Genomic DNA, 21,592 nt, shown 5'->3' with positions numbered 1-21,592 from the left:
GGTCTCGCGGTTCCAGACTGCAGCGCCTAGAACCGCACGGCCACTTCGGCCGGCCCAGAAATAGTCAACGTATGTAGAGCAGTAATGGAACTCCCATTTGATCAGAATACTTAATTTACATCAATAAAAACAATATTCCGCAGTACTAGTGATTTACGGTAAAAAACTAATGCAGCCTTCCTATTCTCTAACACTTAATTCATATTTGCAACCAGTGTATGTGCGGGACAGTGTTGGAAGCACACTGGATGATTAGAAGGGACACGGACATTCTAGAAGCCATAAGAGGCAGCCACCCTCAGAGACAGGTTCATGGAGGCCGCAGGGGGAGTGCCACTGGCTTGTACCTTTTGATGCATGGAACTGCAGCGGGCATCAGGCCCTTGTATAGACTCACAGATAGTATATCCCAAAAAGAAAACGCCAAGCGAAAACTTTTTATGACCATGACATGGAGAGGGAGACCCGTCTTTTTCAGCGGGCAGATATTTTTGTGCTTGAGGTGTTGAAATCTCCTGTTTCTCCAGAAAATCACAGAAAACATCTAGATTAAGCATAGAGGACACTCGATCATGACCTTTTAAAATGTCAAAGACAGTCAAATGCCTTGACTTGAGAAAAAAAACAATATTCATTCGATGAAAAACCTGCCAGTATTGAATAACATAAATAAATTCTAAGTTAGAAAGAAACATCATGTCACTATAATGAACCACATTATCTTACTTGCCAGAAAAAGAGAGTTAGAGAGGGAGGGAGAGAGAGAGTGTGTGTGAGAGAGAGAGTGATGCGACATTGTTTGGCTGAGGACGGTAGGATACAGGTCATTGATAATTAACTCAGAGAAAGAAGACAAGTGTTTTGTAAAGAGCAGTTTGATTAGTTTGCGCTTGAAACGCCAAGATCTGAGCTAATTAAAATTCAGTGAAAAACGTAAATCGCGGTAAAGCGAGGTTTCTTTTTAATTCACATTCGATTGAAAGTCAGACCAAGAACGAAGTGCTCTGATTAAAAAGGTCGTGAGACACGGATGTAATCCTTCGCCTGTCCTGTGTCTATACATCGAAGGAGCAATGACGAAAATAAAAGAAAGATTCAACACCGGGACTGAAATTCAGGGTGAAAAGATATCAATAATCAGATTCGCTGACGACAGCTCAGAGAATGTGAGTATGAATGGCAGGACCTGCTGAAAGGAATGAGCAGTCTAATGAGGGCAGAATGAGGATTGAGAGTAAACCGAAGAAAAGTGAAATTACTTAGAAGTAGCAGAAATGAGTACAGCAGTAAGCTTAACACTAAAATTGGGGACCACGAAGTAGATGAATGCTAAGGAAGGATGCTACCTTGGAAGCGAAATAATACCTCAAAGCAAGGATAACATAAAAAGCAGATTAGCACACGCCAAGAAGGGCATTCCAGGCGAAGACTGCTAGTATTAAAAAATGCCCTTAATCTGAGCTATAAATATCCGTGATTGTACGTTTGGACCACAGCGTTCAGTAGTAGGTTGTCATAGTCTACGGGGCAATTCGAGAAGAAGAAAGTCGAAGGGTTTCAGGTGAAGTGAAAATGAATGATTTTGAAAATTAGGCGGACTTATAAGGAATGTGAGGTTTTCCATAGTGACGGTGAGAGTAAAAAAAGTGGATAACTTTGACAAGAAGAAGGGACAGGATAATAGGGCACGTAAGGATGATAGGGAATATCATAAATAGTGCTGCAGGGAACTCTGTAGCGTAAGACTGTAGGGGAAAGAGAAGATTTGAAAACATCCAACAGATAATTGAAAACGTAGCGTGAAGGTGCAATTCTGAGATGAAGAAGTTTTCGAAGAACAGGAATTCGTGGTGGGCCACATCAAATCACTCTGAAGACTGATGACTCAGAAAGGGTTGTTTTCCAGGATAATAGGCATTGTTAAAACAAAGCTTGAGCCGACAGAGTTGTGCACGAGTGTCATAATCAATTTTTTTCCAGAAAGGGTTTTTCAGAAAGGGTTGTTTTCCAGGATAATAGGCATTGTTAAAACAAAGCTTGAGCCGACAGAGTTGTGCACGAGTGTCATAATCAATTTTTTTCCAGAAAGGGTTTTTCAGAAAGGGTTGTTTTCCAGGATAATAGGCATTGTTAAAACAAAGCTTGAGCCGACAGAGTTGTGCACGAGTGTCATAATCAATTTTTTTCCAAGTGGTTTGTAGACAGTGAATGGGTGTCGAATAACTCATGAGGTGACATCTCTTGTGTGATGGCTGATTAGAAATCGGCCAGGCATCTACATTCAACGATAACCGTTCCCGGTGCTCAGGTTTACGTGGCTTCCAAGCAAATGTTGAAATTCTCCACACTGGTATTGTGGCAGTGAGCCCTCTTTCGCCTCTGCCGATCAGTAAAACTCGCCTTGGTTGGTTCTTTTAATTTGACCGACCAACTAGAATTATTTGTCAACAACTTTCATAGCAGCTGCGTAGGGGCTGCTTTCCACACATTATAAAGTAAGCACTTGTCAAGAATGTTCCTTCGTAAAATAATTCTCATCTTGATCTTTGTGTCCTGATGAGCTGTAATGTGCAGGGCAGAGTGTCACCTGGGAAGACATGATCCTGATCAATACTTCAGCCTAGTGACTAATTTTAGAGTCACTGGAAGAAATGCACACTGGAGACCACCATAAGCAGTTTCACCATCCCCTGAAGTTGTTTTTGTTGTTGCCAGATATGAGGTTGTTGCTTGTGCAGCATTTGTAAATATTTCGCGCTCTACATATTGTAGTGCTGTATAATATATTAAAGCATTTTGGAGTATGTTGTTAATTCCTCAGATACACAATTTTATGATAAGTAAAATATGATAAGTAAAATATTTTAGAATAAGTTACGTAGCGTGTGAACACTCAAAGCCATCCTTCGTCAGTCGTGCATCATCTTGTACCTTGAAACAGAAGGTATTTCAGCGTGGAACATGTGATACTTGGAAATGAACTGAGTTTCTTTAAGGTGTTAACAATTTTACCTGTCCTGAAAATGGAAAAAAGGAAATTTGTGGAAATTTCCAACAGCTTCTATTTAAAAAATTTATTTAACTTGTAACCACTTTTTGACGTTATGTCTGGTTAATTTAATATCACGTACTGGTTAGTGCTGTCTGGTAGAGTAATAATGTAACAAACAGACGGTTAAACACAGTTTGGACAAGATTTTCTCGACTGCAACGCTTTTGAATTTCAATAGAATATTTGTTCTGACGTACATGAACACGTTGTACCATAGAATACTCGTGTGTCTTCACATCTGGCGAAAAAGTTAATTTTCCGGAGTAATTTTTGTAACTTCAGAAAAAGACTGCACTTAAAAACTGAAATCCATCATTTAACAACGGCATAAGAAAGTATATTAAACTCCTGTTACGGAGTTGTCTAGAGGTGAAATTACGAAAAGTGTGTTAAGATGGAGCACTCTCACCTCACTGGGAATGTCCACTGTCCTATGCAAGTGGCCATCAGACCAATAACTGAGAGACCATTGTGGACATACAGTGGCACTCGAGATGGGGGAAGAATGCTATTGTCTGGAAGAATTTTATGTGTATAACAGCTCCTTTCGGGATTCAAGCGCGCTTTTCACAAGGAGAGTCGTGACGCCCTGTTACTTACTAACTTGATATACTAGTACCTTTTTTCTCGGGAGCTGTTATACTTAGAACTTTGAAATTTTGATAGTTGTTTTCAACATGTGTTGCTAGCTCACTGAAGTAGAACCAATTTTTATGTTTTGTTGGTATAATATTTATGAATTTTTTATCCTTAAATCTTTTTTAATTTGGAAAAAATTTCATACAAATCGCCCTGATTCAGATAATAGTCAGTTCCTGTCACTATTATAGTTCAGTGGCACCTTTTAACGGAAAAATTGAATATCATTGGTTTAATTTGTGAAATAAAGTTACATGTAACGCTGAAAATCTCAGATGCTACAAATGAAATTTTAGTAATTTAGTAATTTTAGTAATTTAAGTAATTGTGAAAGTTGACAAGTACCACATATTTTGTTATCAAAAGTGTCCAGCAGGGTAACCACTGTCATTTTCCCGCTTTTCTTCTTCATCTAAAAACTTTCTCCATCTTACTGCCCTTGCTTTCTTTGTATTAAATTCAGGTAAATACTGAACTTCTCTTATTTGCACTTTAACCAGAAGTTGAAGACCTTCGATGGTGTTAACACCACAAACAATACCAAATCTTTCCATGTACTTTAATCTATCCAGATGATGTTCAGTGAATGAAATAACAGGATCACCGACTCCCAATAGATCAGGATGCCCAAAAATTCTATATATTTGCTTGACTGCTTTCATAACAGGCACTGGGACATACTTTCTATGGTGATATGGAACTCCAGTAGCTCCAATTTTCCTTTATTTACACCATGGCGCACGATGTTAGAACTTTCGCTGTCAACGACAGTTGACGAAGGAGAATCGCTTATACAAAAGATGTTTGTAAGTCGATTGTTTCAAGACAGATAACAATCCCCGAACGTGGTGCAAGAGAAACTCAAGGCTCACAACACTAACTCACAGATCAAAACCTGAACTGTAAACACAGCTGTTTGCTATGACAGTGGTGTTAACTGAAAGATGAAAGTCTCTACAGCAAAAGTGTGAAAACCACAGCCTTCTATACGTGATGTTTTCGGAAATTCGAAAACTTGAACACCTAATAAGTTAGATAACTTTCCTGAACACACATAGAATTTTGAAAAATCGGTAATTTCCAAGAATGACTGCCTGTCGAACGCACGTGAAGCCAGTAATATGTATCGAACTTATGGCTCTATGTCGACCACACGACTCTGGTTGCGCGAGCTATGCTTGCTGTTTACAGTGTTCACTAGAGTAACGACAGAAGACGATCGTTTACTAAATTATAGTTAATTACAAATGAAAGCAGTAACTTTACTTTACTCGTCAGAAACGTCTTCTTCAAGTACTATTTATCGAACTGTATAACCCGCCGACAGCAACCCGTTTTTTCCCACAACCTGGGTACACTCTTATACGTCTATCAGAAACATCAGGAGAGTATCAGTAGGGTCGGTTTTTCCAAGGGGCCTAAACTTTTGGAAATATGGATATTTGAAGAGATAGAATTCGTCGCTATTCCCTGGACGCCCCTCTCTTTTTATGGACGATTTGACAGAGGTTCTGTTTGTGGACAGATGGGTCGTCCGATGACGCAAATTCAACAGAATGATTCACAAATTCATGTTGAATTCCTTCATTCGTGAAGGTTTTCTATGATTTAAAACCGCTTGTTACCACTTTCGTGCATGGAATTATACAGTGCTTTACCAGAGAGACCAAAGTTTTCCCCCCTTGATTAAATTCGAACCATAAATCACCTGTGGAATTCTTTCAGTGCTGCCGTATACCCAAACATGTTCAACTAAATTTTTCAACGGTCGGCCTCTCTGGCATTTTCTAGTGGCTATATTCGATTCGTCTATTTCGACAATCTTGTTTTGTCCACAGATTGGAACACTCTCTTTGGTGATTATGACGTAAGAGATATCTCAGCAGAAGCCGTAGCAGTCGCGCACGGTGTTCAAAGATGATTGAGTTTCAGAAGCTATAGTTTGCAGCGTATGTCTCTTATCAAACAAGAAACTGCAATTATGCTCTTATCGATGAATAAGTTGAAAACGTCAAAACATATGTTATTTCTTATATATGTTCTCTTGTGACAGTGGGCGCTGTGCAACTGCAAAGGAAAACTGGATCCCCACCTTTCTTGTGGAATTTCGCGGAGTTGCATTCCCGACATTCTACAAAATTCCTGTTCTCCAAATTTAGAATCAATCCGAAGTCCAAACAAAGTTCAAAAATGTTCAAATGTGTCTGAAATCTTATGGGACTTAACTGCTAAGGTCATCAGTCCCTAAGCTTAGACACTACTTAACCTAAATTATCCTAAGGACAAACACACACACCCATGCCCGAGGGAGGACTCGAATGTCGGCCGGGACCAGCCGCATAGTCCAAACAAAGTTTCAAACAGTATGAAGGCTTTCACGACCGGATGACATATCTTCTGGTAAACCTTCCGGGATGTAAGGTCGTGGTCCATGAAACTCTTCAGCTCCTAACGTTAAGTCCAGAGCTACGCTGGACATCTTCAGAGGGGTGTTTCTCCTCCAGTGAGTCTTGCCGACTGACGGGTCGGACGTCTGAGAGCGACTTATATATGTTTTAGTTATGAGACAGACAAATGGGAGATTGAAACAACAGATTTTTAGAGAAATAACGCACACAGACAGATACTTACACAAAAATTCTAACCACCATCCACAACAAAAGAGAGGTGTGATTAAAAGTCTCGTTGACAGAGCCAGACGGATTTGCACGCCGGAGTATCTAGACGCCGAATTAAAACATCTGAACCACGCTTTTGAGAAAAATGGCTACTCAAAGAAAGAAGTAAGCAGAATTCTGCACCCAAACAACAAAAAGCCTAAGGACAAGCCCGAAAAACGATGGAAGAATACAGTCTCTCTCCCTTTTATAAAGAAAGTAACGGATCAGATTGGAAAGATTTTAAGTAAACGTGATATTAGACCTGTTTTAGACCAACGAAGAAAATTTGTCATGTTCTCCGGTCTGTAAAAGATAAACGCGCTCCTCTATCTGCCAGTGGCGTATATAAAATTCCGTGTACATGTGGTAAAGTCTATATTGGAACAACGAAATGAAGCGTAAATACACGGTTAAAATAACACAGAAGTCTTTGCCGATTAGGGAAAACAGATAAATCGGCTGTAGCAGAACACGCTTTTCAGTCAGGAAATCATCAAGTGAAGTTTTCCGAAACAAAAATTTTATCTACGACGACGAACTATTACCGACGGCTTTGTAGAGAAGCAATTGAAATATATAAACATAGGGATGATTTTAATCGGAAAGAAGAGACCATGAAACTTAGTGATATTTGGACAGTAGCACTACAGAACTGCTAGACAGTTTTATCCGTGACGAGATTACGATCGATAGTTAAGTTTTATCTCTGACAAAGGTTATCTCTGCATATCACGTGTAACTCTGGCCACGCCCACTTTCTACGATATATAAGTCGCTCTCAGACGTCCGACCCGTCAGTCGGCAAGACTCACCGGAGGAGAAACACCCCTCTGAAGATGTCCAGCGCAGCTCTGGACAGAAACGTTAGGGGCTGAAGAGTTTCATGGACCACGACCTTACATCCCGGAAGGTTTACCAAAAGTTTCGAACTACTTTACACGTTACGTAAATAAGGAATTAAATTTCGCCAAGTGAGACTATCGGCATACTAAGCTGCAACGTTTACACTCATTACTATTAACAACCGAAAACGATAACCTATGTTCCCTTAGCAACCAATAAACATTTACCATAATTCGCGCCATCAAAGTCGTGTCTTCGACGCAGAATTGCACTTTAGATACGCACGTATCAGCCAGAACATTATGACCATCTGCCTAATAGCCGGTATGTCCACCTTTCCCACAGATAATAATGGCAATGCGCCGTGACATGGAAGCAATGAGCCCTTGGTAGATCCAGGTGGGAGTTGGTGCCACATCCGCCCACACAAGTCACCTAATTTCCCTGAATTCCGGGTAGGGGGGGGGGAGGGGCGGGAGGCCATGACCTCTAATGCCACATTAAATCACATCCCAGACGTGTTCGATAGGGTTCACATGTGGTGAGAGGGGGAGGAGGGGGAGGGGGCACTATATCAATTGGAACTCGCCACTGTGATTCTCGGACCACTCCATGATTCTCCTGGCCTGGTCTTGAAAACAAACGGGAAACATGATCCTCATGAAGAGGTGCACGAGGTTTGCAACCGGTGCACGATACTCCTTGGTGGTCATGGTGCCTTGCACGAACTACACTCGAACCATGGATGCCCACGTCAATTCCCCAGAGCGTAATCGAGCAGCCGCCAGCTTGTCTCTGTCCTACAGTACAGGTGTCAGTGACCTGTTTGTCTGGAAAACGACTGTTAGCTCCCTCCTATCGGCAAGATTGAAAAGGTATCGGGCATCATCAGACGATGCAACGCTCTGCCACTGCGCCAACGTCCGGTGCCGGTGGTCACGTACTCATTTCAGTCGCAACTGCCGACGGCGTGGTGTTCACATTGGCACGTGCGTGGTTCGTCAGCTTCGGAGATCCCTCGTTAGGAGTGTTCGGTGCACTGTGTGTTCAGCCACATTTGTACTCAGCCACCGTTCGCCGCCGCCTGTCATGTTTTGGCATTCTGCACAGCCTACGACATCACTTCTGTAATGAGGTGTAGCCGCCCAACCCCACAACGTCTCGACGTGGTCTCACCTTGGTTTCCCTACATTTTGAAGACCCTCGCCACCCGACAAGTAGTGCAGTTTCCGAAATGCTAGTGTTGAGCCTCCGGGCCATCACAATCGGCCCCCGGTTAAACTCACAAGGGGAGGCCAAGACGTCGGGATCGCGGATTTATTTCAAACTTTGTTCATCTTTAACAGGCCATTAAAAGAACAAAATGTGCAAATAGTAAGGTGAACTATTCTGGCATTTCCGAGAAAATAGCAAGAGAAGTTTTATGTGTCTATTATGTAACTGATGTATCTGTGCGTAGGTGCCGGACCCTAGAGTCAAGAGTATGTAAGACGAACGTGTATGAGGCGACGGTTTGACTCCCGCTCAAGTCCTCATTTTTACGTACAACAGTGAATTCTGTGACACTCAGAAAAATGGCACCTACGCTATTCTTCCTCGCTGCATTAGCAACGTCTCGCAGCTATGCGGGTTAACTGCCAAATGGGACCTGCCTCTGTGGCTGCAGCTCGAAGTGTCGAGGTGCAAAGTAGTTACGGGTACCTTACCAGATTGCATGTATAAGGGACTTCGCAAATGACGACAGGCATACATTTTCAGGAAAACTCTATGCGTTTCTTCATTTACTTGTCGATCGCTACAAATTAGTTTATTCTAATAATTAAATTTTAATAAAACAGTAAGTAGGCAAATGACATGAAATTCACTAAAACTTCTCCCAAATACACCTGGTTTCTTAAATTATATTACCTCTCAAATGTCATATAAGTAAAATAATATGTCCAGCGATGAAAAAAATAGACTAAAATTAAGTTTGATCGTCAGTCGAACCGTTGTTTTATAAAAGTTCGTCTCACGACACTCGAACGCTAACCACTTCACCGCCATGAATTTCGATAGGGAGCAACGCACAGATACATCAATGACGTTATACACACGTATAACTTCACTTGCTATTTTCTCGGAGTTGCCCAAGTAGTACACCTTACCATTTGCGCAATATGTTGTTTTAATTGCCTACTAAAGGTGTATACGATGTGAAGTAAATCCGTGATCTGAACGTCGTGACCTCACCTTCTCAGACAGATCGCGCGCCTCCTCATTCTGCACACGGATAGCACTCTCACTGATATTACAGGCACCGTGCATGTGTCTAACTAGCAGTCATTCCTCGCCAGGTAACGCCGCTATCACACGGTTTGGTTTACATCGGTAGTAGTTCGTTCGTAATAATGTTGTGGCTAATCTGTGGTTACCTTTAGGGACCCACGTGATCGATAGATATCCAGTCTTGGGAATTACCGAAAAATGAAATAAAAATTTTCGTAACTAGAGTTTGTTGATATAATCTGCATCATTTTAAGCAGAAAGTTCCAAACTGTAGCAGAGGCTTAAAAATTGAAAATATGGTTTTTTTTACTATTTTACGACAGACCAACTCCACTTAAATGCGTAATTAAAAGTGACATTAATCCTGTTGCAATGTCAGCATGAGTGTTCCACAGCATTCGTCGAACGTCCCATCAAATACCGGGAGATCAAAAAGTCAGTATAAATTTGAAAACTGAATAAATCACGAAATAATGTAGATAGAGAGGTACAAATTGATACACATGCTTGGAATGACATGGGGTTTTATTAGAACAAAAAAAAAAAAAAAATACAAAAGTTCAAAAAATGTCCGACAGATGACGCTTCATCTGATCAAAATAGCAATAATTAGCATAACAAAGTAAGACAAAGCAAAGATATTGTTCTTTGCAGGAAATGCTCAATATGTCCACCATCATTCCTCAACAATAGCTGTAGTCGAGGAATAATGTTTTGAACAGCACTGTAAAGCATGTCCGGAGTTATGGTGAGGCATTGGCGTCGGATGTTGTCTTTCAGCATTCCAAGAGATGTTGGTCGATCACGATACACTTGCGACTTCAGGTAACCCCAAAGCCAAAAATCGCACGGACTGAGGTCTGCGGACCTGGGAAGCGAAGCATGACAAAAGTGGCGGCTGAGCACACGATCATCACCAAACGACGCGCGCAAGCAATCTGTCGGATATTTTGTAAACTTTGTTTTTTTTTTGGTTCCAATAAAACCCCATGTCATTCCAAGCATGTGTGTCAATTTTTACCTCTCTATCTACATTATTCCGTGGTTTATTAAGTTTTCAAATTTATACTGACTTTTTGATCACCCAGTATGTCCATCCAGCCGATTTCTCGGTCGTGAGCGTTTCACTGTGTGCACGCGGTGTACTTGGCGGCACTGGTGAGGTCACTGTGGCGCTTGTGTTTCAGACGGCGCCAGCGGCAGCCTGCAGGGGGTGCGGGGAGGGGCGGGCGTCGCGGCGCCGCTGCGGTGGCCGTGGGCCGACGCCGACGCCGCCGCCCTGGCCGGCCCAGCCACTCTGCTGCTGGCAGCCGTCGTGTCAGCTATCGCCTGATTCGCAAGGCGGCCGCGAGGGGCTCCTCTGTCGCTGTCGCTGGCTGAGTGCAACTGGCTACTCTTTAGCGCCACGCCTCACGCTCAAACTGTGGGCACCTATGTGGACTGTTTTATTCTGACACGGATACGAAGTGCACCTTAAAAAATGGCGCCCAGCCTCCTAAACGGCATCTGAGAAGCCCACAATTTTCTCCTTTTTTCCAGTATGGACTACTGTCGCCAGAATCCTCAAAATGACAGCAGGCTAAAATGACTTTTCGAAAAGATACCTAATGAAATCTGTATCTGCTGCATAATCAGACTATACGTAATGCTTATTCACTATAGGTTGAAAACTTGCTTTCTTTTCCTCAACATTTATCAAAATTTTCGCGTACTTTTTTTCTCATCGCAGACAGGTTACATCGGCGGAACCGCCCAGCATTTGCAACATGCACGTCTCCCAGATGCAATTAAGAGATACGATACATGCATGGCTGTACAAGAATACACTAAGTGGAATCAGATTCCTATCAAATGACTACATATCTGTTCAGAGTTGATCTACATTAATACCTAACGAGGTCTCATACGTTTTGTTAGGGGGTCAGTTCGGGTACCACCACCACTTCCACGCTCTCTTATTTCACTCGCGTGTGATCAGCAGAGATAACGACTGTCGATAAGACACTGTGTGAGCTCGAATTTCTCTCTCACGGTACTTTCTTCGTACTGTCACGGGTTATACAAAGGAGGAAGTCAATGTTTAGAACAGTTCTCATTTGTTCTTCAATCTCGGCTGCGCTCTTTAAAATCCATGACACGTTTCGATCTGCAACTACAAGACTGTTAAGTGCCTGGCATAGGGATCATCGGACCATCTTAAAGCTACTTCTCCATCGGTTCATTCTCGAAGAGCATACGGGAAAAACGAACACTTACGTCTTTCCGTGCAAGTTCTGATTCCCCTTTTGTTATGACAATGATCATTTCTCCCTGTGAGGGCATTGGGAGGAGAAAGCTGGCAACTGAAATTTCATGGGGAGATTCTGCCGCAACGAAAAACGCCTTTGTTTTAATAATTGCCACCCGAATTTTGCGTGTCATATCCTTGGCACTCTCTCCTTTCTTTCGCGGTAATACAAAACGATGTGCACTTTCTCAACTTTTTCGATGCCCCTCGTCAATCCTATCTGATGGGCATCCCACACCACGCAGCAGTACTCCAAATGAGGAAGGCTAAGCGCAGTGTACGCAGTCTCGTCAGTAGACCTGTTGCATCTTACAGGTGTTTTACCAATCGAAAGCAGCCTTTGGTTTATCTTCCGCAAAACGTTACCTATGTGATCATTCCAATTTAAGTTATTCGTAATTGTAATCCCTAAGTATTTAGTTGAATTCATAGCCTTTAGATTTATGTGATCCATCATGTAACCGAAATTCAGAGGGCTTCTTTCAGTGCTCATGTGTATAACGACACACTTTGCCTAACTTGCAATCGATTGTGACTTTTCACACCATACGAATATTTTGTCTAAATCATTTTGCAATTCGTTTTGATCACGTGATGACTTTACAAGATGGTTAATGACATAATCATCTGCAAACAGTCTAAGAAGGCTGCTCAGTTTGTCTCCTAGACCGTTTATACAGATCGAGAACAGCAGCTCTATTTTAAAACTCTCGTGGTTTACTCGACGACTTTCCGTCAGTTACTGAGAACTGTAACCTATCTGTCAGGAACTAACGAATCAAGTCGCACAAGTGATACGAAACACTGTAGGCAGGTAATATGATTGTAAGTCGCTTGTGAGTAACGGTGTAAAAAACCTTCTGGAAATTTGAAGCTATGGAATCAGTCTGAGATCCCCTGTCGATAGCGCTCATTACTTCTTGTGATTAAAGAGATAGTTGTGTTTGACAAGAACAATATTTCTTCAATAATGTTTGAACACAGCATATGTTCCAAAATCCTACTGAAAATAGGCTTTAGTGATATGGGTTTGTAATTCAGCGGATTACTCCAATTTCCTATTTTGAGCATTGGTGTGACCTCTACAACATTCCAGTCCTTATGTGTGATAGCTAAATATGAAGCTATTGTCAGCATACTCTGAAAAGAACCGTATATGCTATCTGGATCATTATCAGATCCAAGTATTTGCGTGAGTAAACCGTTTTGTCTGTGTCAGAACCTCATAGAGACATGTCATGTTGCTAAAAATGTGTAACTGATACCGAAAAGTAAGTGAGAATTATTTTAAATATGAATACAGTTGATGATTCTTTGGGGGCGAGTATGTCGACTATAGAGGAAAAGAAGTAATACTTGCTTTTCACTTCTTGGTGTATTCAATGAATGTGCGAGTGGTTCCGTGACACTCATGCACTTGCTAATGACAGCAGTTTTAAAACATGTTACTCTTCTGTTTATTCCTCTGTTTCTTTTGGTAATGCTTCCTGATAAGGATCCCAGCAAGACGAGTAAAAGAGTCGGTAGAAGCAGGTTTCTGTAACGTACTTACATTAAGGCAGAAATTCCTTCAAAATCTTCGAATGAATGTCTAGTTTTTGCCTATAACTAGATTAATGAGATTATTACATTTAACTTCTGATGCCTTCTGGAAGACATTTAAAGATTGTGACTATTTACAGTGATTAATCATGAGTGGTCCAATCGACAGAATTGGGTAAGCATGAAAAAACCGTTATTTATTCTGCAATGATACCCAGTAATTAAATATATGGATGGTGGTGATTTTTAACAAAATGTTTGCGTCAGCCGCTATTCCACAGGAATGAAACGTGGGGAAACGTTGCATATGACATATGATGCTTATAGTTAATTGTTTCCGTTTGGGAGGAAATATAGACTGGAATACGGTCACTCAAGCTCATTCGGCCAACTTAGAGAGTAGTAAAAAAAGAGAATACTTCTGTGACACGTAGAGTTCTAATGTGTCATTGAGCGGAAAAACAATGGTAAAGTATCCCTTTATTGTACGAACGACAGCAACGTAAATGCCGAAATTAACCTTCGTTGCTTATCCTAATAATTTCCTCTGCTGAAAATAAAACTTTTTTTCTATGATGTTGCCTCGCTCTTCGTACGTCGGTTTTACGGTATTTTATACCGGCGCGGAAACATGAAAAGAGAGAGAAAATCCAGCGATAAATCACAGAGAATAATCGTTATTGTTAGAGGTTAACAACGATAGCAGAAAGTGCGCGATACATCTCTTCAGCTTGTATTACGATAGAAAATTTAGGTAACATCCTATGTAGGGAACTTTATATAAATGAGTAATCTTTTTTAAAAGGAAACTTGGTTTGATAATCATCTATGTGCTATCTTGTAATTTTCAAAGAAATTAATTATAATTTTATACCTGAACCATTCGTATAACTTGTAATAATGAGTGTGTAGAGACTACCATCGTCTACGATTACCCAGAATTATATTTTTACCGTTTTGGGATCCTTTCGTCAGAAACATGATTTGTCCTCCTTTTGATGCTGACTTACAAACTAAACGCTATGCACACTGTTTTTTTCTGAAATAAGTCAATCCTGTTACTCTATTGATTGAGATAAGTTATTTCACACTCAAATGCACATGCGCTGTGGTATATTCCCCTGCTGATATCGTACGTATTTCTGTTCTGAAGAAGAATGTTGTACGTTGGTGCAAAATAATCGCAGTTTGATTATAATAAGTGTCCCTGCAAAATGACTTATGCAGATGTACCATTATAAATGATATCACGGGGAACAAGACTGCCACATGCCTTGAACCAAAATTGTGGCTTAGGTGAAAGGCATCGTGATCGATTAAATTTTCGAATCAAATTACTTTATAATTAATTTTATAATTAATTTAATCACAGCCACATAAAGTCATGAAAAACTATTTTCTAGTCATTTTCTAAGTTAGGGTATGAAGCTGTGGTTCAGCTGTGCACAATCATGTACGATTTGTTAACTTGTAACTCACGAATTTGTAACGACCGCCATAGTTTGTTAATACCTCAATGTATTGGACTGTGTGCGTGAGCGTTCTTTTGTGTGTGTGTGTGTGTGTGTGTGTGTGTGTGTGTGTGTGTGTGTGTGTGAAGAGTAGAGCAGCTACGTTAGTATTAAGGTATCCTTGTAAATATTTTCAACGGTGCTTGTACGAACCATCCATTATTAAAGGTGTACGGAATATATAGAAGCAGCGGCGAAGCACCGTGTCGCAACTTTCCCTTGATTGAATTGTATTCGAGTTACGTTATGGAGGACCTTAGCAAGCACTGTCAGACGAAAAAGAAAAGAAAGGGAAATACCGAATTTCGTCCTTAACATTTCTGATTGCCTGGACGTATAAAAAGGCGCTAGACATTTCATTGGCTGTATATTGAGACGGGATGAATTCTTGTTTCTCTTTTCTCCAGGCGAACACGTCAAATAACGTTCCGATGGCAAAATCAAGTGAATTGGCACATATATGAATCTACCGGTCGACGTTAGAGGCCTTCATAAACTAAATTTTATGCACAGCAGCTTTCGGACTGTAATCGATCGAACTGCTGTTTCAAACTTTTGCAGTCATTTCACATTTCGGAAATACGGCAGTAAATTAAAAAAGTTGTCCTGGTCCGCTAAAAGGTTTCCCTAATACGAATGAAAGTTAATCTGTCGACGAAATAATTTTGCTTCTGCTTTATTTGTTTTTCGGGACCGAGACGTTGTGCTCCGAAACAAATGAGTGTATACGATATCACGAAAACACAGTACAGCGAATCACATATGAGCAAGTTCTTCATTAGCAACCTTTCCTCTGGCTGCTTTTTATTACAATGGAGAATTTCGTAAATTGTGGAATTTGTCAGTCTTGGTGTTTCCTGGTGAAGTTCGCTGTCCACTGATCAGTAACCGTTGGCTCAAATTTGTTAACTGAAGCGCCAACTCCAGAAGTAACGGCTCCATTAAAAAGTCCAGTGATACTTCTTGAAACGAAACCACAAGTTGCTCTGCTTATTTTACAGTACACTTAAGAAACATTTTGAGATGTCCTACACACAGGAAGAGACTGATATTGACGAGAAATAATTCAAATGACTTAAATGTAGTGTGTAACAGTGATTTGGAATGTGGAGAGTGTCTTAGGTTTGTGAATGTGTACTTGTTTAACTTGTAGATTTAGCTGGTATATGTTCTGTAGGTAGTGTGATGTGGATTGTATGCACTGTGATTTCGGATGAATAAAAACATTTTTTATCAAGAGATTCTGCATTACTAATTTAATATTACCCACAGTTCCCCATTACTACAATAATAGTTATGGCAGAAATCGGCTCTCTTTAATACGAAATATATGTAATTCTGTGAATTATTTTAAGAGCCTTATGATGTCTACAGTCCTGGTATGATTAAAAGGAAGCACATACTACGTAGTTTCGTATGTGATGACGTCTTCAAATCACTTCGTAGAGCGAAGCATGAATAATGTAAGTTTTCCAGCACTTCTACTAACAATTCGCCTAAAAGTTGTTCTGTAAATGGATTTGGGGATGAGCAATTATTTATCATCTACAGTAGCTTACGCGCTCTACGTGTATTCTGCCTACATTATCGCAATAGGTACCATGTAATAACTTTAAGAAAATGAGTGGCAACAAGCCACGGTGGAAGTGCTGGGATGGTGAGGGGGGGGGAGGGTAAGTTGGTGGAGTGTAAGGGGGGAAGGTAAGTTCGAGGACGGGGGGGGGGGAATAAATAGGTCACAAAAATGATTCGAAAGTAAGTCATCTCACGGTATACGTACACCAGTCTGTACCTGATACGTTGAAGGTTGAATTGCTATCCAAAGTCACTTACATTAGAAGCTTTCAAGTCAGAGGTAACTAGCTCAGATGCTGATGTTGTAAGTCTGTTTCCGTCATGCTTCTCACGTCCAAATACTAGCAATTGGTACTTAGTTCGACCGAATGCCTCACTACAGTATGTTGATAGTGATATGTCTGGTTGGGAACAAAAAACTCGGTGCTCACCTTGGGTTCAAGAGCAGCAGACCATGTGTCGATATCAGGTTGTTTCTTTCCATTTCATTAATTTCCATAACTGTCCACAAGCGCTAGTCTACTGCATCGACGTTGGTGGTGGTAACTTAACGACTAGTACAGTATTCTGTCTTACGCGTCATTGGAAGCCAGTTCCACCCTTTTCGCGATTAATTGTCAGAGATGGGGCGTTATTCGTTGCACTGAATTACAGATATGTCTTTAGTAATTGGTGAAGTAGATGCAGTGTTTTGAAAATCGAACGAATCGACAGTGAAAACAATAGGCGTCGTTATAAGGGTGTGAAACCTGCAACCAGGGATTGAATTTTACTAGAAACTGTCGCCGCAGAGACCTGGTCACAGACCTTGGTTTTTGACGAAGAATTGCATCCATTGTTGGATTCGGTAACATATTTTTGGATTGTGTGGAAGGGATTCAGTATTAAGCACCTGTCAACTCGTACGTGAGTTTGACTTCCACTTTTCCAAAAAATGTAATGTGGTGAGCACCGACATCGCAGCAGTTACACCCCTATCGTGAGCAGCGAGTTCAAGTCATTAAGCCAAATGACTTACAAGCCAAATGGCTTACAATCTTATCCTGAATTCTTCAGTGCACTATTGAAAGGTCGAACTACTCACTGACTGCATTATTCACTCATGAATTCCCTTTCAACGATTGTGATAGTTTCAACTTGTGCTACAGTAATGTTTGGGGTGATCAAAATTCGCAGCAACTGTACAACATCAATTAAATGTACTTTATTTTGTGCCCATCCGAGATAGTATGAAATGTGTGTGAAATCTTATGGGACTTAAATGCTAAGGTCATCAGTCCCTAAGCTTACACTCTACTTAACCTAAATTATCCTAAGGACAAATACACACACACCCATGCCCGAGGGAGAACTCGAACCTCCGCCGGGACCAGCCGCACAGTCCATGACTGTAGCGCCTTAGACCGCTCAGCTAACCCCGCGCGGCGAGATAGTAGTTGCGGACTGTATTGTTATGCATTAAATGAACTTGCTTCATGACGATGGAAGCATCGTACTTCGATGGTGGCTTTGGTGAAGGGTTAAACAACATACAGCCTGTTCACTGGTGGACAAGGTCCTGTCCTATGACTATCGCGATCGCCGTAGTTTTTCGTGTAGACTTACCTGTAACACCATAGCGAAAAGTAAAGAGTGGTTCGCAGGGCCCTAGCTGCCTGTCCCAAGGTACGAAAGACAGCAGGGATGTTCCAGAGAAAGTACTTAAGCTTTAGAAACTGATGTAATGCAGTATTATATTGAGAATTGCCTTCATCACGTCTAAGCCAGTACGAGACGTTAAAATTTTTGGGAGTCAGATAGTCATTTAGGAAAACTTAAGTGGCCAAATCAATTTGGTTTGGACCTAACGTGAATTGAGCGTCACTTCTTGTCGCAGGAACCAAGCAATGGCATCTACATAAGGAGCGTCTCAGAGGACCGGAAATTTAGAAATAATTAGAACAAATCGAATTTTACAAAACTTAACGTTCAAAATGTATTGCATTACACTTCAGCTTTTTTTTATTTTTTTTAATTACATCCGTCAAACCCTGTGAATTTTCCCCCACGCGTCCTATAAGGTCACCTGGTTGATTTATTGAGATAAGTTATGGTTTTTGGAGTCTATTTTGGCACATGATCCCATGAATAAAAGTTATAGACTGAGAGGTCTGGAAACGGGAGGGGGGCGGGGGCCGTTCCCATTCCTTGATATTTGGCGATCACCAAACAAACGTTTTACTTGCCATAACCTGTCTGCCAGGGAGTAGAGTCCTGTATAATGGTGGTTGTTGGGATGTTTAAGGGGGACTAAACAGCTAAGGTCATCAGTCCCCCAAGTCCTGTGTAAACAAAGAGTGTTGAGTATCTACATTTGGAAATCTTGGAGTCAGATACACACTGAAAAAAGTCCGGACGTTATAGTGACAGAAACGCCCAAGTTCAGAAAATAAAAGAAAATGAAAAAAACTGTCTCCTCTCGACAGAGGACTTCACACCATACAGTACATTTTATATTATGAATGGACGCTGATGAAGCTAAGCCGGATTTCCTTATGCCCAGCACCGAAGGGCCTCCCTATTCACGCAACCACGTAAAATAAATGCCATCCATGGGACAGTGGAAGATTTGGAATAAAGTTTTCATCCTCAGTGACTGTAACCAAAAGTGATCAAGGTGCGGGACCCAGTAATTATAATTCAATTCTTGGGCAGTATGAGATTAGTAAAGAGTAAAATTCAAGCTGATGGGGTGTTATTCGAATGCTTTCAATTCCGAATTGCACTGACGAGGCAATTTTTCGCACCAATCGATGAGGAATTCTTTTGACGGCAGCTTGCACGCCCACACCTTTTTCATGGATAAGTACGGACTGCACGACTCCACAAGGATTTTAGTTCAAAACTGAACTAGTCAGCACGAATTTCAGCAACCACGTTACGATTGTGTGTAACGAGTGAACCTGACCGCAGGCCGGGATATGAAGGCAGCGCCGGAACTTCCGTCGTTTTGCTGACACACTGCCACCTTGTCGGTCAAAACGCATGTACAGTGACTACAGTCTCTGTGCCGCTTCACTCCTGCATGTTAGATAAATGTCCATATATGCTGGACACTTTCACGGTTCTCTCCCAAATCTACCGCTGCAGAGCTGACAACATCAAGGTTGTCTCGTGTCTCTGCACCATCTTCGCTTTTGAGGCAGCCTTAGGTCGACAGTTATTGCTAGGCAAAGCAAACCATACAAAATAATCAAAGATTTAAACAAAAGAGGCAGGACAATCTGCAGATAAACGCAATACCTCAGTGTGATTGGTGCAGTACTATAAAACACTATGGAACGATGAATAAGATACACAGGTAGTTCTGTCTAAATCAAATAGTAGTATAGACTTAATAACGTTTAAGGAACTACAGGATGCTATAGCGTCTAGCAAGAACAGGAAGACTGCAGGATGTGACAAAACCAATGCAGGAGTGATAAAATATCCACCAATTATCGCAAAAATAAGATTACTCAATTTTATGAATATGAGCTGGTGAAGTGGTTATTTACCTGAAGATAGCAATCTAGCCCATATATGTCCAATTTATAGTAAAGGATACAGACCTGAATGTCAGAACTACTGAGGTATTAACCTTCTAAAGTCGTGTTATAAACTGTATGGTATAATTTTAATAAAAAAGGTATCACCAATCGCAGAAACTGCATTATCTTATGCCCGACGTGATTTTCAAAAAGGCAGATCATGCTCGGACTGTATAATCGTCGTGACATAGCTGACAGAAAAACGCCTTGAATTCAACTTACCAGCTTTTCTTGCCTTCGCTGACTACGAAAAGGCGTTTGATAATGAAAATCGAAACACACTGAGAGAATTTTTAAGAAATAGAGCGATTTCATTTCATTTTGCAAGAGCTGTAAAGTTTTATATGTGAATAAAAACACATATAAAAATAGCAGGTATCAGACGATATAGCTGAAATAAGCCAAGGTGTTACATAAGAGTGTCCCCTCTCATCCACTTTTTTTTAATATGTATATCGACGATGTAACCAGAACTTGGGTATCTGACGAGATGGTCATTGTTATTCAGAATGAAAATGACTTACAAGAAGCTCTCATAAGCTGAAGCAGTATAGCCAGAGGATAGAATCTGAACGTCTCCATCTCTGTTTTTAAGACACCGCAAATTAATACATTTAAATATTTAGGGTTCTGTATTATATACGGTCAAACAATCAAATACAAAATAAGTTAGACGTACTTAACTAATTTTGTGGAACATTATGCAGAACATTGGCAAAGAAAGTCTACAGAGATAGTTTCCTAAAGTTCTATAAGGTTGTACATGGGAAAACAGGACTTTTAAGAAGAGAGATGGAAAGAGAATAGAAGCATGTGAAATGAATTTCGTTAGATACGTGACTGGGTATACCTTTATGGATAGAAAGAAAAATGATGACATATGAGCTGAATTGAATATGCAAAACATAACTGACATAAAAAAACATTATCATTTAATAAGGAAAGAACATACAGATCATATGCCAGATGCCAGAATCCTAAATCCGTAAAACAACAGAAAAAAGGCCAAAGATGTTTAGAAAGACCAGTGAAGAGACGGCTTGACCAATTTTGAAGGAGACAGAACGGACAAAAGGTCTAGTGCTTGATGCTTCTGAAGTTAACTGATAAGTGAGTGATTAATCTGTGGTAACATCTAGTGCGAATTTGGTTGGAATAAACATTATTGTTAAAAGAATCATGCCGGTTGCTACTCTCCGCCAGCGACACGGCTAACATGGACAACGTGCTCCGAGGTTACATCTAGAAAACGCCGCATTAGGAATTTCCAATCTCCAAGTATTTTTAAGTATATTGACGATCGTTTATGAATGCAGTAATTTTGGCCCTAGAGGTCTCGGATTCCATGTATAGTGTCGATAAATGAAATGAAACTTACATACATTGTTTTTTTACTTCGGTGGTATTAACGTCAAGTAACATATTCAATTTGAGTTTAATATTTTTTTAGTTTAGTTGTTATTTTCAGTCCCCCCTCCCTGCACCAGCGGAGAAGGTGTTCAGACAGAGCCGTGCTGCTGCTCATTAGCCGTTGATTGAAATACTTAAAACTGTATAAAAACTCTCTGAAATGAGTAAAATCGATTATCTTAATTTGATGAGATGGTGATGCACTTGGTGTGAAACTGAAAGGTTCGCGGTGCTGT

At 40.8% G+C, this 21,592-nt stretch overlaps 1 protein-coding gene across 1 annotated transcript in view; it reads left to right on the top strand.

Moving 5' to 3' along the window:
- LOC124613495 (opioid-binding protein/cell adhesion molecule homolog) overlaps positions 1-21,592 on the top strand; it is a 202,394-nt gene that overhangs the window by 173,829 nt on the left and 6,973 nt on the right. Inside the window, exons 9-10 of the mRNA XM_047142203.1 lie at positions 10,650-10,716; positions 16,609-16,681. Coding sequence (XP_046998159.1) covers positions 10,650-10,716; positions 16,609-16,681 — 140 coding nt within the window. The remainder of the gene's footprint in view (positions 1-10,649; positions 10,717-16,608; positions 16,682-21,592) is intronic.

The sequence above is a fragment of the Schistocerca americana genome, chromosome 4 (assembly GCF_021461395.2).
Source record: "Schistocerca americana isolate TAMUIC-IGC-003095 chromosome 4, iqSchAmer2.1, whole genome shotgun sequence".
NCBI lineage: Eukaryota > Metazoa > Arthropoda > Insecta > Orthoptera > Acrididae > Schistocerca > Schistocerca americana.
Note: the sequence above shows the minus strand (reverse complement) of the source record. Positions and strands in the feature narration are given on the sequence as shown.